This window comes from Ornithorhynchus anatinus, chromosome X3 (assembly GCF_004115215.2).
Source record: "Ornithorhynchus anatinus isolate Pmale09 chromosome X3, mOrnAna1.pri.v4, whole genome shotgun sequence".
Classification (NCBI taxonomy): Eukaryota; Metazoa; Chordata; class Mammalia; order Monotremata; family Ornithorhynchidae; genus Ornithorhynchus; species Ornithorhynchus anatinus.
In genome coordinates, this window is record NC_041751.1 from 11,839,833 (window position 1) to 11,865,601 (window position 25,769).

Here is a 25,769-nt window from a genome sequence, read left to right on the forward strand (position 1 = left end):
TATCTCCTAAGGTCTAGTCTACAATATCTCCTAAGGTCCCTACCAACTCTTTCTCTCTCAGCTCATATAGTTCAGCTTCCCTATCCTATAAAGGGACCTTTGAGGCACAGGAAGGCTTTGCACCAGGGCACATTCATAATCTGATCTGGGCAAAATAACTATTGCTCCTAGTGCAATAATCCAAATAGAAGCCCAACCAGGAGTGCTTGCCCTCAAACACTGGTTTGACTGGTAGTTAGTTCAAAAGAGACATTCTCTACTTGAAAATTCCTCTAGACCAATGTAGTTCTAGTATTTATTGAGTGTGCACTGTCCTAGGCTCTTGGTAAATGTAGAACAACAGTGACACTTTTCCTGCTCACAAAGAGTTTATGCTCTAACAGGGCAGACAAACATAAAAATATTTACAGCACTATCAAATAAATTGAGCAGGCATATATACCAGTGTGGGTATGTGGTTGAGTTGGGTGTTTGAAAACCTCTCTCCTCTTATGAGTTAATTCGGAAAGCCTTTAGGGAGAAAGGGTCATTTAAAAATCCCCCTCAAAAATCCACTGTTACTATCCAGATTACTTTTATTATTCTTAAGTGCTACAGTTTACAAATATGAGGAATCCAAATCAAAGGTCCTGATCAATTACTATACAATTGCTCTGTTATTTTGATTTTATCTAATGCTATTGTACTAGTGCTAGCAGATGAGAAATCCCCTCATTGTATAGCAGTTTCACACAAAAGCTGAATGCTCTCAAAACTGCTAGCTTTGAACAGGCAATCCTGGAGCATCCTAACTCCACCAGTATTTAAGTAATGTAGTCAGGATTCCCAGACCAAATCATTCCCACTTCTATTAAATAACGTATGCTGTCAAGAACATGATTTAGGTACCCTTGAAAACAAATCCATTTATTTGGGAAGCTAAATTCTTTGGGAGCTCTAGTTATAGTTTAACTGATTTGTTTGATCAAGAAATGTGTTAGCCAATTTCTACTGCAATTATTGTCCACAATGTACAAAATTATGTGGATTTAAAAATGAAAAGCAATTAAAATTTCCCTTGAAGGAAACTAAATGTTCTCTGGGCAAAAATAAAATCATACCAGAACCAGAGTAAACTAAAAGCAGGCATTTACATTTTACCCATATCTTTGCTTGCTTTCTTTTTCTAGTTAATTTTCTTTTATCCTATTATCAGAGAATCCAACCTTAAATTGTTCCAACTTTGGTTTCATTCTATAATTTGTTTTGTCTGTTATTCCCAAGAATCCAGCAGTTAATGATTTGCTTCTTAACACACTAAGCAGCTATCAAACCTGGTGAGGGCAGAAAGCATAATTCTAGGTTTCAGTGGGATTACTGCTTATTAATGTTGCTCCTGACTGACTGCCTGTCACTCATCCGGGCCCAGACTTCTCAGCACAGAAGCAACCCAAACTTCATCTGAGTTGTCCCTAGAAATTAAGGTGATTTTTAAAAGTTCAATTCTAGAAAATGGTACTTGAGACCCAACTTTCCATCATTTGTTCCGCGGGCATCTTTACCCCAGCAACTGATGGCTGAACTGGCTTGGATCACTCAAGCTTGTCAAGTAACCGTGAAAAATAATTCAGCGTAACAATTTCTTGCTGTTTATTTTTGGCCCAAATTCTTCAAGACGTCCATCCATGCCTAGTGAAAGACATTCTGTCACGCCAGACACATCTGTCCATACTTTCCTCCAGCACAGGGAGCTTTCCTTCATCAACAGGACAGATATGTAGAATGAACCATCCGTTTCTGATTTCTAAATGGAGCCATGGAACATACACAAAAGATTCAATCCCAGTGTTCCTGATGACAAAACCACTGGTTTCTTAATCATTTGTATCATAAAAATGTGGGATTTTCTGAAAGCTTACTAGACATGGAGCATTTTGTTATGCATTGGCAGCTATGTTTTGGAGGTGGGAAAGGCGATGGTGAAATTATAGTTGGTGAAATTAGCGTGCATTGTGTGGATTTTGGATGATCTGTGGTGGCCAAAAACCACTGTGCTATGCAGCCAGTTGTAAAGGTTCTGGTGCCTGGCATCACACTGCCTTTGACGGATTTTGTGGCAGGAGAGAAATGTCAGCATGGTGCCACCATAGTCCGTTTGTCTCACATTGGCAGACAATAAGGTTGTGCCCCCATCGAACTCAAACCGGGCCACAGATTTTACCCCAGGGACCTTCATGATGAGCTCATGACCTCGAATGACTGGGTTCGGTTGCAGGCGAGATCCGTAGGGGCTTGGTAGGGGTTTTCCTGGGTATCCCATTAGTCCTGCACTTGTAAGTGGGTTGGCCTGGAGTAAAGCTAAACATGCCAATGCCTCAATCCTTGGACAGGCATAACTTGGGCCCATGAAGGTTTAAATTAGTCCAATAAAGGGATGTAGATCTTGTCGATACTGTGATTCAACTAGCATTATGGATTCCACTGCATTTCCCATTTTTCAGTTCCCTAACACTTTCTAAAAGCAGGTTTTAGCTATTTAAATGTGGAAAATTGAAATCATAAAATTTTTGCTTGTGAAATCTTTTATTATTATGGTATTTGTTAAGTGCTTACTATGTGCTGAGCCCTCTTCTAAGCGCTGGGGTGGATACAAGGTGATCAGGTTGTCCCACATGGCGTTCACAGTTTTAATCGCCATTTTACAGATGAGGTAACTGAGACCCAGAGAAGTTAAGTGACTTGCCCGAGGTCACACAGCAGACAAGTGTCAGAGCTGGGATTAGAACCCGTGTCCTCTGACTCCCAAGCCCATGCTCTTTCCACTAAGCCACGCTGCTTCCCACTTTAATTAAATGAAAGGAGGATCACCATTTAATCTTTCTGTCTGAAGTCTTAAGAGTTTATACTCAGAACAAATGTACTTTCTTCTCTTGCTTGTTGGGTTTTTTTTTTGTGATTTTCCTTTTTCTATTTTAATAAACATCAATCCAGTAGTAAACAGAATTCTCCTAAGCATTTGCAGTTTTTCAGTGCAGTGTAAACTCATCATTTCAATATTCCTTATCTGACTCTGGTAAATAGAAGTTCTTCCTGAAAATCATGGCACCTTTAAAATGAAAGAATCACAGTATGAAAATAACAAAACAGACATCTATGTGATCTTTTTTTTTCATAGGAGCAACAACATTAGAATGGAGGAAAGTTCTCTAGTTTGAGATCCTGTTTAAACTATGTAGAAAAATGGTTTCAGTAGCAATGCAATTATATCACATTCTAATGATAAATTAACTGCTGGGTTGTAAAGTCTTAAAGCCACTATTTCAAATTCTTTCAAAAAGCGCTAGAGATTATGTTGCTAATGTTTCAGTTATGGTTTGAAAATGGTGGAACTAATTGGTAAACTTCAGCTTTGTCTCAATTGATCAGGATGCTACTCAGTGGCACAATTCCACAGTTCGTCAAGCACCAACTACGTGCCAAGCACCATAGTAAGTGCTGGCAGAGATACAAGATAATCTGGTCATATACAGTCCCTGTCCCATGTGGGACTCTGAGGAGCTCATGGAAACCCGTAGTTTTGCTGGAGATATTTGACACGCTGCATACCTCAATATGACAAAGGAATCCGGTCAATTGACAACTCTGAGCTTTGGTGAGGGCAGCTGGCAGTTATGTGTCTTCTTCCATTTCACTGCCAAACTGGGAGAGTCTTCTCCCCTTGCCCCCTAGCATGGTGGCAACTGGCGACAACAGGAATAGAGTAATAGAATATATTGAACTCCCATTGGATGTACTGCACTGTACTAAGCGTTTGGAAAGTCCTAAACTGAGAAGAGGCATGTTCCTAGCCCACAGAAAGTTCATACTCTACCCCGGGGGGTGAAGATGGACTGCAAGTTCCTAGAGGGCAGGGGTTCCATTTACCACTGTTCGGTACTCTCCCACGCATGGAGTATAGCATCCTGCACACAGTAAGTGTTCCAGAAATACCTTTGATTCAGAGTAATCATAGCAAATGAATGTAGACTTGAATAACATGGACATTGAGAATAACATTCTCAATAAAATTGAGAAGCGGCATGCTCTAGTGGATAGAACGTGGGCCTGGGAGTCAGAAGGATCTAGGTTTAAATCCAAGCTGTGTCATGTACCTGTTGTGTGACCTTGGGCAGGTCACCAAGATTCTCTGTACCTCGGTTCCCTCATTGGAAAATGGGGATTAAGACTGTGACCCCCATGTGGGACATGGACTGTGTCCAACCTGATTAGTTTTTATCTACCCCAGTGTCTAGTACAGTGGCTGATACATAGTACATGCTTAACAAAGCCCATAAAAAATAGCCTCAAAGTTGCTGAAGGTGGGAACAAATAAGAACACAGAAGCTGGAGATTACTGCTGGATCAGAATGACTTGGATTTGTGAGAATTAATTAGGGAAAGCAAGGGTTACAAGGTTCCCAAGTGAGTATGGAAAGACTGAACTGTTCCCTGACATCGGAACATTCATTCATTCATTGAATCGTATTTAATGAGTACTTATTAAGCGTAAAGCACTGTACTAAGCACTTGGGAAAGTACAACAGAAGAATAAACAGACATGTTTCCTGGCCACAACGAACTTACAGTCTAGAACATCACAGCTAAGGTCTTGGTGCCTGGGTCGGGCTGAGATGGGAGCAGGGCTGTGCATGTTTCCCAAAGCGAGAGATTCAGCTTTTACTGACCAATACAGTTCCGCTTGCTTCTTTAGGAACGCGTCAAAAATTGTATTTTCTTTGAAAAATACCTTTCCCCCAGACACGCCCGTCTCATACGATCCAGCCATAATTTGCAGCATGCGTGTGGGGGAATGTCTTCGCCGCCCTCTCGTTTTAGTTCCTCTCAATCTCTTCTCAATTCACCCCTGCTTCCTCCCTCCCCCAGCCCACCGAGCCCTAGAGCCCTAGAAAATCCGTAGGGACAGGTGGTCAAGGTGTGACAACTGAGCAGGAGGGAGACACATGGCCTGCTTTTAACATTGCAGCAGAACAGTTGGGGGCGAGGGGGAGTGTGAGATGGTAAACGCCTCCTGGAAGTCCCTGTTTCCCAACCTAGATTTTAGGGTGGGGGGAATCACCTTTCTGTAAACAAAATAAGTAGCCGAGCTCCTGCTCCGGGCGACAGGCAAGGGCAGCAAATGTGAGCTGTGTCTTTAAAAGGCTGCATCACCAGCCCCGCTCTCTCCTGCTCCATCTCCTCCTCCTCTCCCTTTTCTCCTCCCTTTTCTCGTCCTCCATCTCCTCCTCTCCTTTTTCTCCTCCTCCATCTCCTCCTCTCTTTTTTCTCTTTCTTTTTCTCCTCCTCCTCCTCTCCTTTTTCTCCTCCTCCATCTCCTCCTCTCCTTTTTCTCCTCCTCCATCTCCTCCTCTCCTTTTTCTCCTCCTCCTCTCCTTTTTCTCCTCCTCCTTTTTCTCCACCTCCTCCTCTCCTTTTTCTCCTCCTCCTTTTTCTCCACCTCCTCCTCTCCTTTTACTCCTCCTCCTTTTTCTCCCCCTCCTCCTTTTTCTCCCGCTCCTCCTGCTCCTTCATCTCCTCCTCCTCCCGCCGCCCCTCCCGGGCTGCCGCTGTGATTGACACCCAGAGAGAGGAGGCGTCCGGCGGTAACAAAAGTGTGCGCGGCCGCTGGAGAGCAGCGCCGGGCTGCGGCTCTCCTCGTCCTCGTCCTCGTCGTCGTCCTCTCCCGAGCCCGCAACAAGTGATCGCCGCCGCCTCCCGGCCGCCCTCCGGCCGCCCCCCGGGGCTGAGCGGGCCCCGGCCTGCGCGGGAGGAGGCGGGGAGCGGGGCGGCGGGGCGGCGGGGGGTCCGGCCGGTCCTCCGCCCGCGCCTGGATCCGAAGCGGAGCCGCCCCCGGCCCGGCAGCCCCGCCGCGGGGCAAGTTTGCGGGCTGTTGGCGCGGCCGGGCCCCGGGGAGCCGCGGGGATCCTCGGCCATGTAAGGCGACCCGGGCCCGGGGAAGGAGAAGGGGGGCAGGGGGCAGGGGGCGGGGGGCGCCGCTGCCCCGGAGACATGCTCTGCTCCGGGAGGAGGAAGAGGAGGAGGAGGAGGAGGAGGAGAGCATGAAGCCTGCAGGATGGGGGCGAACAATGGCAAGCAGTACGGCAGTGAGGGTGAGTGACATTCATCCATCGGCTCCCCTGGATGGGAATTCAACCCGGCCCGCCTCCTCGGTCCCCTCTCCTTCTTCCCATTCCCTCCCCATTTTCCCTCCTCCCTCCTCTCTCTTCTCGTCCCTCTTTTCTCCTCGTCCCTTTTTCCTTCTCACCCTTCTCCCCTCCCCCGATTCCCTCCTCCTCTCTTCCCTTCCTTCTCTCCTCTTCCCTTTTTCCTCTCCTCCACCTTTCCTTCTCCCCGCCTTTCCCTTCCTCTCTTCCCTTCCTTTTCCCCTCTCCCCTTCTCTCTTCCTTTCCTCTCTCCTCTTCCCTCTCCTCCCCCTTTCCTTCTCCTTTCCTCTCGTCCCTCCTTTCTCCCCTCTCCCTTCCTCTCTTCCCTCCTTTCTCCCCTCTCTCTTCCTCTCTTCCCTTCCTTCTTCCCCCTCCCTTCCTCTTTTCCCTTTCTTCTCCACTGTCCCTTCCTCTCTTCCCTTCCTTCTCCCCGTCCCCTCCCTTCTTCCCTTCCTTGTCCCCGTCCCCTCCCTTCTTCCCTTCCTTCTTCCCGTCCCCTCCTCTCTTCCCTTCCTTCTCCCGTCCCCTCCTCTCTTCCCTTCCTTCTCCCCTGTCCCCTCCTCTCTTCCCTTCTCTCCTCTTCCCTTTTCCCTCTCCTCCCCCCTTCCTTCTCTCCTCTCCCTTCTTCTCTCTTCCCTTCCTACTCCCCTCTCCCCTATTCTCTTCCCTTCCTTCTCTCTTCCCTTTTCCTCCTCCCACCCCCTTCTCCCCTCCTCCTTGCCCCTCTCTTCTCTTCTCCAGCAGAAGTTTCGGCCGCCTAGCATTGCTGCCCTCTGGTTATGCGTTCCTGCCTAGAAAAGCGAGCAGGATCTCCCGTCCCGTCCCGTCCCGTCCTTTTAGGCGGATCGGGGAAGGAGGGAGTCATTCGTGCTTCTTTGCCTCTGCCGAGAGTCATCCCTCTTCGCAACTTTCAGAGGACGCTTTCCTTGTCACCTCCCCAACTGTCATTAAAGCACCGACAGCTTCAGCTCCTCGCTCTGTCCTGGCATCCCCACGAACCGATGCGGTTGAGTCCCGCTCCCTGTCCCTATGACATTTTGTTCCACGGCGCCCTTTGACTTTCTCTGGGTCGGATAGTGTCTCCTCATCCAACCGTGGGGTAGCAGGGCCCCAAGTTTGGAAGCAGCTTTTGGGTTTTCGTTCGGTTGGCGGGAGGACCTGCCCGGTGGCAGATCGCTGAAAATGTCAGCATGCCAAGTGGGGAAGGCACCATCTGCTGTAAAGAGATGGACATGGCAGAGCAATTGGGTTTCTCTACCCCCAACCCCCGTGTGAAGGGGCAGAGGGGGAATTTGGAAGAGGGTGAACACCTACTAGGGTCGAAGACGGATCCATCTATCCTCTTGCTGATTATTGAGCACCAGTGCTTAATAATTAAAAGACTACAGAGCATCACCTCGGAAGCACATCCTGTCCTTTTAAAGCCCCGTAAAAATCTGCCTGTGCTGCATTTGTCCTGGCAAGGGTCTGTCCCTTTTATCATTTGTACATACCGGTGGGAACAGACAGTCACAAACTAGAGTTGTGCTGCATGCACACAAACTTTAGGAGTGCAGCGGTTGGCTACCCACCCCAGGTGCGACGGGGACGCTTGTCGTGTTGTGCTCAATCCCTGGCGTTTGTGTACGTGTACGGGTGTCTGTGTTGTGAACCTTGGATTCTTCTCCAGGAACCATCCCCAATAGGCAGCCTTAAATATGCCCCTATTCGAAATGCCCTCACCGTTTGTAATACTCTCAAACGTGTCTTCAGTTTCTGTTAAAGAAATTAAATCCCAACTCCAGCCAAACAGAAGAATTCTTACATATGCCTTAGTGTGTGGCAAAGATTTGGATTTCAGGCAATTGGTTTAGCCTTTATTAAGCCTAGATTATGCTTTTAGTATCTTGGATGAAACTCAGTAAGTATGAGGAGCAAAAGTAAAAATTCTTCCTTACACCACTTAGAATCTTTTCAAAGTTACCATACACCCTGTGTACTGGGATCTGATCCCATGAGTCCATGAGTTCTGATCCCATGAGTCCATGAGTCATAGTGACGGAGATGCAAAATCATTGTGTTGTGATGGGTCCTTTTACAACAACAAAAACACTACCCAGACCGATACGTTCCTTTTCCTCCTTTTCAGCTGCTTCTTACATCCCAGAATTCTCATATTATTCAGTGTGTGGTATATGAATGCTTCCTGTCTGAACAGCAGAATTTTCAACCCTAAGGGGTGGAGGGGGAAGGACAGGACTAATGTTCTCCAGCTGTTATCCGTAAATGCTACCTCTGCATTTTCACTTCAACTGAAGTGAAGTTATGCTGGGATCAGATTTAGAAATATCATGGTTTTTATAGGCTAGACCTATTCTCAGCTGGTTAAAGGAGACCAATGGGAAGCTTTGGAAGTCAAATAGGGGTTTGGCTCCAGGGATAAATTATGCTCAGTATTACCAATTCTCTAAAATCACCCAGAGATACCTTACTCGACAAGCAGGTGGAAAAACATAATCCTAAGGATTTTCCTTACAACTCTCTTCTGTCTTTTCTTCTGTGAGCATTGAAATATTTGTAGACTTTGTGAGGCTCTTTTGTTACAATCCGTTTTTCACTCACTGAGCAACACATGCACCTCTTTCTCTCTCAATGGACTTCCAGGCATGTTTGTTCCAGTTAGCTGTATGCTCTATTTTATGGGGTATCTAGATGCTTATGACCTATCATTCCATTAGTGCCAATGCAGGTATTACATCAGTTTACCACTAGGTGCTCAGGACTTTGGAAAACCACATTCTTTGTTCTCGCTTTGTATTAGTTTTGTATATTTTGGCTTTTTTTGATGACCTTTGCAGGCAAGCCTCAAGTTAGTACAATGTACAACTTCATTTGATTTCAAATGAGAGGAAGTGACACATACCACATTCTGAAACTATATTTATGTGAGATAAAGCATACTTAAGATAAAAGATCCTTGAAACAAATCCTCATTAGAAGTTCATCAGGGTGTGTGCAGTGTTTATTCACTGAAATACAGAATTGAAACTAGGAATAAACTAGTTTATTCCTAGGTGTCAAAATACCTGCCTCATAATAGAACACCTCTGCACTTCTGCAGTGGAGTATTGAATATGAAGTTATTTCTATGCAAAATGAATTAATTTTGAATGAATATTTCTGCCTGGTTTTCTGGTGCCTTAATTATGTGCATGTAAGTCCCTAGCTTGATCATAGCTTGCTATGTTTTGAGACATTAATTGATCATTAGTGCAGATAAATTCCCTATTTTTTTTCTTGGTCAAAATCTATTCCAAGAAATGTTTCAGAAGACCCGGTCAGATAAGTTTTTCATCTTTTGATGAGGCCAGTACTACATATGGAGAGCATCTGGTTACAGGCAACTCTCAGAATTTTGACATGCACTATCTTACTGTAATATTTCAATATTAGAGCTAGGAATACAATCTTTCTTTTTTAATTATGTAAAAGGAGGTGCTTTAGAAAACTGGAAAGGGTCTTGTCTTTGTAGTCTCCAAAATTAGTCAGTCAAAAAAATCTATGTTTGAAGCTACCTGAGAATGATTAACATTCTACTGTATCAGTCAATCAGTCATATTTTATGGAGTGCTTACTGTGTGCAGGGCACTGTACTAAGCCCCTTGAGGGAATACAGACATATTCTCTGCCCACAGTGATCTTACAGTCTAGAGGGAGAGACAGACATTAATACAAATAAACAAATTACAGATATGTACATAAGTGCTGAGGGTCTGGGGGCGGGGGTGACACAGAGAGAGTAGGAAAAGAGGAAATGAGTGCTAAGTCAGGGAAGCACTCTTGGAGGAGATGTGCCTTTAATAAGGCAAGGAAGTGTAATTGTATGTCAGATATGAATAGGGAGTATAGCAGAACGTGAGAGAGAGGTCAGTGGCGATATAGATGATATCAATTTATAGTGAGTAGGTTGGTATTAGAGGAGCGAAGTTTGAGGGCAGGTTCTAGTGGGAGAGTTGCAAGGTGAGGTAGGAGGGAGCAAGGAGATTGAGGGCTTTTAAACCTGATGGTAAGGAGTTTTCTGTTTGATGCAGATGTGGATGGGCACCACTGATGGTTCTTGATAAGTGGAGAAACATGGACTGAACCTTTTTGTAGCAAAATGATCTGGGCAGCAGAGGGAAGTATGAACTGGAGTGAGGAGAGAATGGAGGCAAGAAGGTTGATACAGTAATCAAGGTGGGACAGGATAAGTGCTTGGATTAATGTGGTAGCAGTTTGGAGAGGATGGATTTCAGTGTTCTTGTGAAGGTTGAACAGTCAGGATTTAGTGATAGAAACTATATAACTCTCTCTCTCTCTTTAGATACTATATCTGTGGAGAACCTAGATATTTCATTTAGCTAAAATCAACAACCTTTTCCATTCTAGGGAACCTTATGAGGTTCTAATAGAGTGTGCTTCCAACCAGCCAACAATCTCCCAAGGAAGATTATGATGGCTCTGAGCTCCTGCTGGGGATGGAGCTAGATTTCAAATATTTGAGTATTTTTAGCCTGGAAAATTACAATTCTTGACAGATATGTAAAGGGAGGTAATTAGTCCTATATTATGCAGGTATCATCATCCTCATTAACAATATCAATCTTGCACTAGTGTGTCAAACATTGAGGTAAGAACAATAGGAGCGAAAGAAACATCTCCTGGCTAGGAAGGGCTTAGAGTAAAAGTTTTTAAACTAAGAGGGTTTTAATTATTGGGAAGTGATTCTGATTAATAGGGACAAATAAGAAATTGTTCTTCTGAAGGGTGAAGGTTGACATTCTTTGAGTCCTTCCATTCAACAGACTCCCTGTATAGTCAGCTTGCTGAAGAGAGAGGCCCAGAAATAAAAAGTCAAGTTGAGGAAATTAACACCAGTTTCCAAACAGAACTTGAAAAATTGGGTTAGGTATTTGGACAATTTGCCAAAGAAAGTGTGAGGTTAGTATTGTGTGAACTGCTTAGAGGAATTTTAGTTTTAATTTTCCCTTATGAGGTAGGCTGAAAGCTCACCTCTGAACCTAATAATTTATAATTCGTGGTCTTTAGGTACATAGGTCTTAGTGTACAGGTGCTTGATGCAATCTGAGAAGTTCGCTAATTTCCTAAATTTTCCCGGCACAGAAACACATTTCTTTGATTAACGTGATGCCAGAATATTGGTGTGAAACAAACTCCCTAGTCATAACACAAAGAAATGCCAAAGTCATTAACCTTCATCCTATTCTCTTGTAAATTCCTTTCTTTTTGATGACAAATCAAAAATCATGTAATGTTCACCCCCCCCAAATCCCTTTATGATTCTTCTCAGTAAATGAAATGTTATCAAAAATCTTATCTGAACTTCTAGATAAACACAGTGGCCATAGTGCTTTATTCTGGGAAGCTATCTTTATTTCTTCATTATTTTACATTTTGTTGGATTTTTTTTCTTCCACAGATATCAGGTGAATAAATTCCTAAAGATTCAGTATTTTTACCTGTTGTACAGCAGCTGGCAGTAAGCCAGTCATCTGTAGGTTTGGGCCAGGCTCAACAATTATACTTCTTTAAAAGTCTTTTTTTCATCCAGAACAAATTATTGGAACAAATGTCTATGCAATAATCTGGTGGTCACTACTTGATGAAGCTGATAATGTAGAAAATTTACAACTCCTACAAAATGCATATGTAAGAGAAAGATTGAAGGTGAAAGAGCCTTTCTACGAACCTTGCCTTAGTGCAGTCTTTCCCTGTCTGTGTTCCAGAAACTGGAAATAGCAAAGAGAGCAGGAGGTAGTGTAACTTTCCTGGAAGTGAGTAAGTCAATGCCCATTGTGTATTTGACCTTGCAACTAAAAGATAAAAGCTGTCTTTTATTCCTCATTTCCTCAGCCTAGGTGTGTCCTACTCAGTTTTTCATTTGAATTATGTCACCTTGTCTATCTGAATATCCTCCAGAATGTAGTAGACACATTCTGTCCAGTTATTTTGAGTTTCTGTGCCCTGTTCTTTCCTATGTTTTGAAGGACACATTCTCTGTGTATGTCTGGCACACAGTAAGCACTTAACAAATACCACAATTATTAGTATTAAGTGCAGTTGTGATAGATTTTGACAACCTTTTCAGTAGTGGTTTTTACTTTCGTGGTGGTTAGGTGTAAGAAAAGGGGTGATGTTGACCCAACTGAATTTTAATAAATGATACAACTTCTGTGGAAAGGAATTTTATAGGATCTTCAGAAGTTCTGAGTTTTCGTGCTAGACCACTAAAATAGTAAATTTATAGCAATTTAAAGCTGAGGGAGAATAAACAACCAAAAGAATATATGGAAGTAAAAATGAGGTAACTCAATTATAAAAACAACAGGTTTTCCTGTTTTAGTTGACTTCTAAATTATAACTTCGTCTAGCAGAAGTGCTAGTATTTATTGAGTGAAATGCACTGTATTAAGTCCCTGAGGAAAGTACAGCAGAAACACTACACAGAATTCCTGCCCTCAAGGAGGTTATACCATAACACAGGAGACAAATATAAAAATATTTAGAAGTTGAATCAATTTATACACTGAGTGTTAAATCAAGTAGACATTTATTCAAAGATTCATGATTTAAAGTATCTTAGGTTTGATTCTCAGATACCTTTGTGGTTGGTATAATGTAGATATGAGATGTTTCAATATGTCTTTTTCTTTTTTCATGGTATTTGTTAAGCACTTACTATGTGCCAGGATGGGGCAGATAAATGTTGATTAAGTTAGGTTGGATTAGGTTGGATACAGTCCCTGTCCCACATGGACCTCACAGTCTTAACCCCCATTTTACAGATGAGGTAACAGTGGCTTCAGCATTTAGTTTTTGGAAGAAATAAGTGATTTGAGATTTTGAGTTCATTCAGAGAAGCAGTGTGGCCTAGTGGATAGAGCCCTTGGGCAAATCACCTAACTTTTCTGTGCCTCAGTTACCTTGTCTGTAAAATGGGGATTACGACTGTGAGCCCCATATGGGACATGGGAAACAGCATGGCTTTAGTGGAAAGAGCATGGGCCTGGGAGTCAGAAGGCCATGTCTTCTAATCCTGGCTTTGCCGCTTGTCTGCTCTGTAGCTTTGGGCAAGTCACTTCACTTCTCTGTGCCTTAGTTACCTCATGGTAATGGAGATTGAGATTGGGAGCCCTATGCGGGACAGGGACTATGTCCAACCCGATTTGCTTGTATCCACCCCATCCCTTAGTACATTGCCTGTCCCTTGGTACGTGCTCAACAAATACCATTATTAATTATTATTATTATTACATGGACTCTGTCCAACCTGATTACCTTTATCTACCCCAGTGCTTAGAACAGTGTCTGGCACATATTAAGCACTTAACAAACACCATCAAAAAATAAAATGCTTGAGGCACAGTGTTTCACCCCCACTTTCTGCACCAGGCCTGACAGCCCTTTTTTCAGAGTAATGGAGAATGAAGTGTGAACTGCCTCTTGAATTCAAACCCCAGGCCTGAACTTGGAAGGGGTTGGGGCTAAGAGGGCCACCCTGTGAGAGGTACTAGTTGACATCTGAAAAATTATGCAACCTTAAGACTTCTGAATGAAGTAGTCACTGCCATGACTTTCCTTGTTTTCACCTATAATGATAATAGGGTTCCATGGTCTCTCTGAAAGAGGTGATTCTTATTTAGACTGAGTGCTATATTTGGATTTATTCCATCAGTTCATATTAAGTCCATAAAGAGAAGAAAATATAAAGCAGTTAACACTGCAAGAATGCATAATTGTAACTTTTAGGACCATGACAATTTATATAAACGTTCTAACTTCTTTGGTTTGCTATAATTTCTGTGGTAAATTCATTTTTGAGAAGGAGTACTCATGCTTAGTCAAATCTATAAGAGAAAGTTTTGAAACCTCTCTAGTAGCTCTAGCTCCCTTTGAATCTGATTAAGAAAACAGATAAAACAATATACAGTTTCACTGAAATCTGACTAATTTGGTTAGCAGCAGCAACCAGGCAAAAATTAACTAAACCAAAATCAATTGATCTTATGTATTGAGGGCTTACTGTGTGCAGATCACTGTAGTATGATATAGAAACATAATGGACTTGGTAGCCATGTTCTCTGCCCACAATGAGCTTATAGTCAAAAGGAATAGAAGAAATAATTGTAATTAGCCTTCATCCAGGAATTTCCAAAGGTGACACCATGAGAGGCGGACTCTAGCCTGTAATTCTCTTTTGAAATGGGCACCCATTTTGAGTGACTTTTAGAAGTCTAGATTGGCACCAGGATATCTCCCACCTGTAGGGAGCTGAGCAGACCTGAGTTATTCCTCAATCAATTCTGAGTCTTTGCTGTGTCACAAACACCTGGGAGAGTACAATAGAGTTGGTAGATATAATCCCTGCCTACAAGGTGCTTTAGCTTACAATCTAAGCGAAGGAACTCCTATGAGCTATTCTGGTTTTGTATCACTGGGGATTTTGGGCAGACTCCCGCGGACAGGTTAAAAATCAGAACCTTGGGTCCCTTTAAACCAATACACACATTTGCTGTGGAACAGCTGGGGAAAACAACCATCTCCAGGAGATTCAAAGAATTGGTGAATCTTCTGGTGCATGTCCAAGTGAACCCTACACTCTGTATCCCACCTGTTGAATTAAGTTTTACTGTCCTATATCTGATGTCCTGTTATTTTTACATCTGCTGATGTTACAAACCTAAAGTCTTCAAAATAATTCTTTAAAATACAACTCCTCCATCTCCCCAAATATTCTTTGAATACCCAGTGTATAAGTTTAACATTAGAGGGTATAGTAAAAGAACCTAAATTGGATGACATTAGCTAAATTAAAGAGAAAAGATAATATTTTTGAAACCTGTAGAATTTCCTCACTGAAGTCTTACATGATGAAATAGCAAGGGCCCACCATTATTAAGTACAGAAGAAATTATTTGGGATCCTAAACATTCATTCTACCTACTCTAGACATATCATGTGCTGTCCAAACTGATAGTTTGGAACCCTGAGGATTAATTTTTCCACCCTTAGACATGACAGCTCTAATGTTTCAAAGTGGATATTGTGGAATAAATGCCGCGTTCATAAAATAAAAGACTTCTGTAGTCCAGTAGGAGGGAACATTGTTCAGTTGCAGTATTTACCTTTAGTTTGGGATCACATGATGTGAAAATAGAACATGACACTTTTAAAAACTTTTAAAAAACAGTTTCTTGTCAATTTACAGAAAATGAAACCATGGTTTATATTGTAGAGATATTATCCCTTCCATGTCAGCACTCACACAAGTGCACATGAGCACTTGATACAGTGGACTTTGGAATTAAGGATTCAGATCATGTATTTTGATTTCTCATGTTCATAAAATCCTTATTTCACTTGCTGGTAATATTATATCTGCCCTGAGTTGTGTATCCTAGGGAATTAATGAGTTGATTTTCTAGTAAATCCTTCGAAAGATTCTTCTGGGAGTAAAAAAGGAAAAAAAAGGTACCAGGAAGTGCTTTTTCAGACTCAGGTTTGAAACAGGAAATTCCTGTCTCTAGCTACATAAATTTGTCATCTGAACATCGTAAATCATGTGACATTTCTCCCTCCCTTGGACAATCATTTCATACCAGGAGTTGGTGGAGAGATTTTGGACACTGTTGCAGTTTGTAAGACTTTTGCATTTTGAGTACAAAAGATATTAATTGTACTGGAGACTTGAGAAAAGTTGGGCCCTAAGACTTGTAGTGCCATATTTGTGATCCCTTTATGCAGTAGTAAAGTGGACTGTTCAAAGTGTTGATGATAGTCATGGCAGTCACATTGGGTTAATTTTGATTTATTATAAACTTAATGGCCTGTGGCTTGGTATATGCTAACAGGCTGTCCAATGTGGTGAAATAATCTGGTGAAATATCAATTTAAGCTGTTTTCATTGCCAAAGGCCCCTCTAATTTGGGAACAGATCTTGACATTGTTCTTATTTTAATAGAAACATGAACAAGCAAGTCAGCTTTCATTAAAATGAATCAAACTGTTCAGATTCAGCAAAGTGTAGTGCTTTGACAGTTAATGTGCACACAAGTAACCCAAGCACAAAGTTCCAACCCACCTCAGGAAAACCTATACACCGTCAAAGAGCTCCATCAGTGACATGGAGCTAAATACTCCCACAGAATTCTTCTATTTGGGCAGCACACTAAATCCATGATGCAGGAGTGGATGAGAAAGTGGGAGATCAAATCATGGATGATTAACATGTCCTTTGGGAGACCTAGAGGAAGAGTAAGGCCTCACAGTAGCATCACGAATCAGACCAAGCAGAAGGTCTGGAAAGGAACAGACTCATCACCACCACTCAGTATCCACCACTCATACTAGGTTGTACTTCTAGAGAAGTTCCATCAACACCATCAACCTAAAATATCATCAAATGCCAGGGCAGGATCGCAAACAATGAGGGCTTAGATTGAAGTCAGTCCACTGGCATTGAAAAATACTCCTCATGTCACACCTTCAGTAGGCAGACCATGTGAGGAATGCTGATGACTGCAGGAAACCCAACAGCTGCTCTAGAGCAAGTTAATAATAATGATAAAAATAATAATGAGAATAATTATGGTACTACTACAGAGGCTTCTGCTTTTGCACAGTTCAATAGGAATAAACTACAGTACTTTTCTTCCTTTTAGAAGGTTTAGAAGGTGAACAGGCAAACTATGGAAATGACCTAGTGGGCCTTCTGGCTAATTAATACTGATATTATAATTTAGGTTTTGAGACAGGTTCTTGCTATTAGATAATGGTATCATCAGTCCAAATAGCCTTCACTTCAGGAGGAGGAGATGATGAAAAGGTCTTGCTTGTCCAAACTCACATCACAACTTCCAAGCAATGTGCCTTAGGGAAAAGAGTAGGGGGGGCAGGGAGTCCGGACAGTTTAATTCCAGTCCTAGTTCTGCCATCGGCCTATTGGGCGACCTTGCACAAATTGCTTGACTTCTCTGGGCCACAATTTCCTCATAAGCAAAATGGGGATACTAGTATTTGCCTCACCTCACAAGAATGCGGTGAGGATAAAGAAAGATAAATAATGAAAAGGCCCTTTGGGAAAAATCAAAGTATGTTGGACAGAGACTGGGTCCAATCTGACTGTCATTAATCCAACCCAGAGTTTAGCTCAGTGCTTGGCACGTAGTAGGCACATGATAAATATCACGATAATGATATCGCAAATAGAATTTCAAGATACCAATATTGGAGGATTTCTACAATATGCGGTTGCAGTTTGAAGTACTTAGTGTCTGTTTGAAACCTCTTTAGAGAAACAAGTGTTGAACAAAGTCTGTGCTAACCAGAGATACATCTGGGGTTGCCCAATCTCCAACTGACTAGACTTAACTCTTGATTTAATGTATCAGAAATTTTATTTGGGTAGTTTCAAGTTACATAAACCAGCAGAAATAATTTGTCCCGGAAAAATTGTCTTGATAATGACATTACCCACAAGCCACTACTTTCCCCATAAGAAAGACTTGGTCCCTGGGCTTCCCTAGAGTTTATGAGCTAAGTCACAAAGATGGGGAAACACCATTTCTCTAATGATTCCATTTCATTTTTGAAAGCTGTTTGGTATTTTATATGATGAAGGGTCAGGGTTTAGATAAGCAAAGACTTTCTGTATAGTGCACAGTCAGTGGATTCATTTTTTTCCAATTTCACCCTTTCTCTCTCTCAGTTGTGTGTATTGAAGCTGAGTTTCTGGGCAAGAAGCCCACTTTGCTTCATTTGTTATCATTACAGCGTTCAAAACCTCTTGTCTTCATTTCAGATCGATTGTTGTAAAATGTACCCTTCTCTGTGCTACAAATATACTTTGGAATTTTGTAATGCTTTAAAAATGAGAATGTGGACTTGACCTCTGTGGTCTTCCGAATAAATAGGCAGTTTCAAAGCTCAATTCATGACCTACTCCCTCAGTCTGAGATTGAAGATCAGGAATCCTAAGAAAAGCTTATTCTCATGCTTTTTAACCATCTTGCGCCAATTTGCCTCGTCTCAAAAAAACCCAATGACTTTGAATCTTGTAAAGAGGTGCATTCTGGTAACCTGAAGTCATTACAGCTCATCCTAAGTCACCAAATGTAAGTTTTATAGTCTTCTGGACTCTGCCTTGAGCAAAGTCATATGCTCAATCCCGCCACATCACCCGTTTTCATTAAGCATTGGGATAAGATGTAATTAGGGAATTAGATAACACCTATTCAATAGCAAGGAGCCTGTTTAGCTTCAGAGCCCTGTGTGTTAAAAAAATAAAAATTGGTTGTGCACACGTGTGTGGCCCTGGAGCAGATGAGTACAGTGTATACAGTACTCAGTGTACAGTGCTCTGTACGTAGCACTCAATACATCTGATTGATGAGGGCTATAGTGTGTTTTCCCTCCAGAACGGGGTTTTTCTAGAATGCAATCCAAACACTGTGGGGGAACTTGCTGCACGTCTATTCATAGTGGAAAGTCCATATCTGAAGCTGAGAAGAAATTGCCCCTTCATGTAATCTTTTGTATGGTGTGGAAGAGAAGAGTCACACAAGTATGTGTGTTAGTGTTGGTATAGAAAATTCCTAAATGATATGAAGATGTAAGGTCATTGCAGTGGCTCAGTGTTTCTCATACTGAAGTTTGCAATCCCTAGAAAGGTGATGGAAGAATACCTCAAGGACTCTTGGGGACTAAACTCATTTTAGTGATGACAGCAGCAAACTGCAGACTGCTTCCTCATCTCTGAACTTACCCTCTCTACCTTTCTTTTCCAAGCTTTGAGAAGAGCTGGGCTGCTGAGGGAAGGGGTTTATGGTAAAGGGCTTGTGCTAGGCAGGTCTCACTTTCTAGGGAAGTGCTCAAGGTGGCATAATGCCACCATCTTGGCTATTTTCACCTCACTGCATTCTCTTTTCTTAATCGCTTTTATTCAGGCTTCTCTGAAGGCAGGTGGAACAGGAGAAGGGTTGTGTGATTGGAGTGGCAGTGCTGAGGACATAACCTCACTTGGAAAAAAAAATCCTGTTTATGCAATCCCAGAGGGAGGAGTTTCAATCCTTCCATGACAAATTGGGACTAAAAAAACCTACAGCAATCTGACTGTCAGACATTATTAGGGCCATTACATAATCAGGAATTCTTAAAATTGTTTCCACCCATGTTAGGCATGTCCTATTGAAGGAAAGCTATTTTACTTGGAGCTCTGCTGATTTTGCTGGTTTTGGTTCATTTGAATTTTGGCATAGCAGGGCATGACTCTGGCTTTGATATGCATTGTGGACACATCTAAACCTGAAACTCAGGAAACAAAGCAAAACTGAACTCTGCACACCTGGTATGTCTCGTGTGTGAGCGAGAAGCTAAGTGTGCGTAAAGCTGAGTTGTGATTTCCAGGCTGAAAGACCCAGCTACCAGGATCCTGGCATTTTCCCAGCAGTGAACCTGTGTGGAATTGGAACTATTCAAGCCCTCACACTTTGCTACCACAGTCAGAATATTTACCAGTGCCTTTGAAAGGGCTAGCACCTATAATAACAACAATTATTATTATTATTATTATTGTGGTATTTGTTATACGCTTACTATGAGCCAGAAACTATAATAAGTGCTGGGGTGGATTTAGCAAACTGGGTTGGACATAGTCCCTGTCCCACATGGGGCTTACAGTCTTAATCCCCATTTTACAGATGAAGTAACTGAGGCACAGAGAAATGAAGTGACTTGCCCAAGGTCACACAGCAAACAAGTGGCAGAGCCAGGATTAGAACCCAGATCCCTCTGACTCCCAGGCCCATACTCTATCCACTAGAGGGTCTTAGCCATCTTAGGTTGCCTGGAAATACCTTTTTATTTATTTTCTAGAGAAGGGCTTTTTTTTTTTAATTTTGTTTGTGTTTTTTGCAGGCCTACTATCCACTAGCATTTCTGACAAAACTGGCATTTTAGTGCTCACACCTTCACCAATGCAGAGTCCAGGCATGGAACCATTTTTTCAATATCATAGCATATTCTGCTCAGATTTGAGAGGCACGTGAAGATTCCTTATCGTTGTCATCAATAACATTTGTTGAACATTTACTTTGTGGAGAACACTTCACTTAGTACTTGGAGACAATACAAAAGAGTTAGAAGACATGATTCCTCCTTACAAGCATCTTACAATGTAGCTTGGGAGGCAGGCACTAAAATAATTCCCCAATTCGCCAACCATGATCTGTCCATAACATGTTTTATAGGAGAGTTGACTGTACTTTCATCTATTCAAGTCTGGCGATTGTTGCCTTATCTCCTCTAGAGGGATGTTGTAGATAAACTACCCGTTCAGAGTAATGCACTAAACCCTGTGAGAGAATACAGAGGTGGGAATTATACATAGTCCCAGTACCTTGGTGGAGGGTCACAATCTCAGTTTAAGTGGGGAAAGGGATTGGAGTCACATACATCAGGAGTGATAAACTCTGATCCATCTAGAAGTAATTATCACTCTCAGGGAAACCAGCTAGCTTCTCCTCTGGTATTCTGTTCATCCCCTCCCCTGACTATATGATTAGGTTTAATGTGTCCCAGTGAAAAAGTTGATCGTTTCAGGGTGGTTCCCATCTCATTCCAGCTAGTTACCAGGAAACAGCTACTCCATTTCAGCACAAAAAGGGAATCTTTCCAGGGGAAGAGTCAGGTTCAAAATCGCTCCATCCTGAGCTAAAAAGAACTCTTCGCCCAGGGCTTGGGGAGTGTTGCTCCTATTTAACTTTCTTAAGGACTCAGAATGCTGCATCCTGTCCCAGGAGAAGCTCAATAAATTTAGTTAAAAAAAACAAGGGCAAATGCTCATGCACTTTTATGGCTATTTTATTCAGGACGCATATGCCCTGAGGCCCGAAAGAACTGGAGAAGGCAAAGTGGATTATGATAAATCTGGCTCAGATAGGACCTCGGGAAAAGGCTACATTGTTGCCTGGTACAAGTGTTTTCAAAGGGTCCACAGGCATGTAAACTCTGCTCCAGCAGCCTCTTGCTTAGGCAGCATAAGCAAGGTACTTCCCGTGGAACCACTAACAGAAAGCCAAGTACTATAGGTAAGCTTTTGTGGCTGAAGGTGTAGTTGCTCCCTCACGCTTGCTGTGGATAAGGCAATTGTGCTGCTTCGTATGCCCTTTGATGAAAGAAGAATCTCGGCTGGAGAGCGGTTTCTGCCCTTTAGATCTTGGCTGACATCCAGCCTTGGGAGGAGTGACCAAGAATCCAACTAATCAGTGTAAAACAATGTGTATTGCATGTCAGAATCACAAAACAATTACAGCCTTTATTCAAAACAGGCCCCGGAATATCAAATGAACATGGCAGCGGGGTCTTTGGGCCACTAGAGGGAGACGGCCATAAAACCAGCAATGCCAGAGAATCAGGGGCGAGGAAACACGATCTATGTTCTGAACCCTTCACTAAAGCTCAGTTCCAGGAATGAATATTAGACTTTCACCCCTTTGAGAGGGTCAGAAGCATGTTGAAATGGAGTGTGAGAGGGTTTCATGTGCATAATGCCTTAAACTCAGCCTCAGAATGTGGGATACAGTCAGAAGGTTGCCTTCCATTTCTGAGGCTGAACAAATAAGAGAAACTTTGGACGAGCCTATGCAGAAGGACGTGATTCTCCGTAGTACCTTGTGCCATTTGCAGCCGATGTATAAATCTGGGATATTTGCAGTACCCACATTTCTAGAGTCATTCCTTATTTTAAACTAGAATAACCCTCTGGTGTCCAAGTTAGGATCGGGTCCTGCTGAATGCTGTATGCTGTTAATTGCCTTTGAATTTTGAAGTGAACAAAAATGGGGTTTGAGACTCTGCTTTATTTTCCATTCTAAAGAAAAAAGAATGTGAAGTTACTCTTTTTTTCTTTCTGCTTGAAACAGTGTTCCTTTTATGATAAGCCTTTAGTGCAGGACTCAGCAGAGAGTAAGTGCTCAATAAATAGTACTGATGGATATAACTGAAACCTCAAAGTCATGGTTTTTTAATATATATATATATATAAAGTCTTCCCTCCTGCTTTGTACATATCCATTCTTGGTGGCTGTCATCAGCATCATCCTAATCACTGAATTTTAACGTGCCCCGTTTACAGACATCGTCTTCCTTTCCTGCTCTCCTCCTGCAGCACCACAACTAGCAGGTTTTATTCTAACCAAACTAACCTAATTTGAACTTGCTCTTGACTCTGCTGTCATCTCATTTCCTCATTCCTTTCTCTTTGCATGGAATTCTCTCCTGCCTTAAATCTGCCAAACCATGTCCCTCCCTTATCTTCGAAGTCCCCCTAAAGAGCCACTTCCCCGAGGAAGCAGTCCCCAGATTCCACCTCCTTATATAAGCCTCAATGACGTTTTTCACTGATGGTATTTCTTAAGGGCTTACTAGGTGCCAAGCACTGTACTAAGCACTTAGTGCACTTGTGTGTATGCCAGGTTATGTACTCCATTTAATTCATTAATAACATGTACATAACATATGTATGATCTCTATTCACACACACACATATATGTGTATATACACATATATATATATATATATGAAAGATATTCTATTATAGTCTTTGGCCATAAAATTTACATAACATCTTGAACCCAAATGGTAGACACAAATAGCACTCCTCTAGTAGTCCTTTTCTGAAAAAAGATCAAATTTTGGATGCCTCCATAAAGATCTTCATTTTCCCAAAGTATTGATTATCAATGGCCCATATTAAACCACTACTTGTAAAAATGTTTGAAATGCAGGAACCGCTGAATTTGTGAATACATAGTCAGGCCCTGAAGTTATTTTAGCTCTGATGGTTGGCTGAATGAATTTTCCATAGCTCACTCTGTTTTTTCTTTTAAATCAGCTCTTTCTAAGTCAATTGAAATAAGACATTATGGTGGCCAGATACTCAAATTCTTAAGTACATCTGGCTGATATTAAGGGGAAGAGCTGAATCTTGTAATCAGTAGGAATTCAAATTCAACCACCCAACTCCAGAGTTAGTGACCAGCTGTGCCACCTTGCAGCCAAGGGTAACTTGAAAATGGCCATGGACCTTCTGTAGCCAACCTGGCACTGACTGTTGGGAGGATCCCTTGGTTTAGTTCCTCCAGATTTATAGCCAGAAAGTAAAAAAGATTGGCCTTGTTGCTTTTTGGAAAGGAGTGTCATCTTATAGAGAAATGGTTTGGCTTGTCTCAGGTTCAATGCAGAGCTGCTGAGGACACAGACATTCCTCATCTGTCTCAGTGTACAGTCGTAGTCTAGAAATTTCCATACAGGGGTTGGGTGGGGAGAGATCCTTTCTCCTATTGTGTCATGCCCTGAAATGTCCAACAGGAGAGGGATGGACTGCATCTTTCTGCCAGCCATAGTGAGGTGGGTCACATTTGAAATGAGGTGAAGTTGTACCAGGGACATGAGTTATACATTGTGCATCCTCTTTCCCAGGCATAGCTGCCCTCTTCTGATTTATCGTAGCTAAAGTAGCACCCTTCTTCCTGCAGGGGAAGATAATTAACCTTTGTGATTCACTTGCCCTGTTACTTTCTAATGCTTCACCAGAGATGAAGCATTTCTCACCCATGGATGGGAACTCCATTGTATATATTTTAAACTCTTTTAGTCAAGGTTTATGTCTTTTGCCCACTCTGCCCCCACTCATCCCTCATAGATTACAATTGTGCCGTGGTACCTCGATAAATGTTTGTTGATGTGGACGATGATGGTGAGGTTAACCTAATTTGAGTTTCACCTAAAGAAAATGTTGCCTAATTTCTCTAAAGAAATACATGGAAAAGGGCTTGAAGAGGTTGGAGGTGTGTCTTAGAGGTACTGAAGTAAATTACTATTCCCCCAGGCTCATTGGCATTTACAAAATAGATTTCAAAAAATCCTGTTTTTCTCAAGGAAGGAATCCCCAGAATTTCCAATTCAGTATCTATTTTCCCTCCCCCTTAGGCTGTGAGCTCCAAGGGGGGCAGGTCATCTTGAATTTACCTTACTTTTTAGTAGTGGAAGCAGCATAGCCTATTGGCAAGAGCACAGGCTTGGGAGTCAGAGGATATGGGTTCTAATCCCGACTCCACCACTTTTATGCTATGTGACATTGGGCAGGTCACTTAACCTCTCTGTACCTCAGTTATCTCATCTGTAAAATGGGGATTAAGAGTATGAACCCCTTGTGGGACAGGGACTGTGTCCAACTTGATTAGATTATATCTACCCTAGTGTTTAGAACAGTGCTTGGCACATAGTAAGTGCTTAACAAGTACCATAAGTAGTATTAATTATTATTATTATTAAAGTAGTTGCTGTATAGTAAGTGCTTGATAAATACATCATTTATTCCTATTATTATTGTAATGGTCATATGGGCTGAGGAGAGAGAAGATAGTAGTGACCCACAATTGGTAAAAAAAAAAAAAAAAAAAAAAAAAAGGCCAGGGGTGGGGGGACTTTCCAGGGGATAGATACACTAGAAAAAAACCCATCCACATGTTTATTAGTTCAAACAAGGTTTAAATGGTGAACAGATGTTTGGCAAACTCAGTGGTTAATATCAAATTGTCAATATATCTGAATCTTTGTAAACATATTTCAATAGTTGAAAAGTTCCTCTTTCTGCATAAATTTGTTCTGATGGAAGTGAAAAACTGGAGAGTTCCACTTTGTTCCACCCAAAAGGGAATTATGGGGTTTAAAGCATTGAGCTGAAGTTATTGATGGTAACTAAGACTTGGTCACATTTACCGCTATGTTCAGATTGCAAATTAAGGGGTTGGACTATGACAGTGAATCTTTGTAAACAAAAATCACAAATCTTCAAAGGTCATTTCCAACCTGCCCAGAACTGCAACCAGAAATCAAGACTATCTATTAGCTATAATGTGATTGTCTTGCCTTATCTGGATAATTCTTGCTGGGTTTCTAAATATAGATTATAGATTGTACATTATTCAGTATTCTACAGGTTCAGTAGTCCTCTGCCACCCTGGAAATGAAATATGCATCCCTTTGGCTAGTACCATCTTCAACCCTTTATTCCCCAGGGTTTGTTATCACTGTAGACAGCGCCAATATCCTCTCTTTTTCATAAGCCCATGACCTTGGCATTACACTCGACTAAGCACTCCTATTCAAACCACGTATTCGATCTGTCACCAAGTCCTGCCGTTTCTACCTTCATAAGATCTCTAAAGTCTGCCCTTTCCTCTCCATCCAAACTGACACTATGTTGATCCAAACACTTATATCACTCAACTATTGTATCTACCTCTTCCCTGTACCCTGTCTCTCCCCACTCCAGTTCATACTTCACTCTGATGCCCAAATCATTTTTCTGAAAGAACATTAAGTCCACAACTCCTTACTCCTCAAAAGCCTCCACAGCCAACAGAAACTCCTTATTATCAGCCTTAAAGTACCGTCAGCTCATCCCCTCTGATCTTGTCTCACTGATTTCCTACTAAAACCCAGTCTATACACTTTGCTTCTACCACACCAACCTAGTCTCTATATTTT

General features: G+C 42.0%; 1 protein-coding gene across 4 annotated transcripts in view; it reads left to right on the forward strand.

Annotated features, from left to right (window-relative positions):
• Positions 1 to 25,769, forward strand: part of FBXL7 (F-box and leucine rich repeat protein 7) — a 471,040-nt gene that overhangs the window by 229,911 nt on the left and 215,360 nt on the right. Inside the window, exon 1 of one of the 4 annotated variants that reach the window (XM_029053849.2) lies at positions 5,991 to 6,125. The exons of the other annotated variants lie outside the window; for them this stretch is intronic. Within the exon in view, the coding sequence (XP_028909682.1) occupies positions 6,089 to 6,125 (37 nt within the window). The 5' untranslated portion in view covers positions 5,991 to 6,088. Of the gene's footprint in view, positions 1 to 5,990; positions 6,126 to 25,769 lie in introns of those variants that run through there. 4 annotated transcript variants of the gene reach the window in all.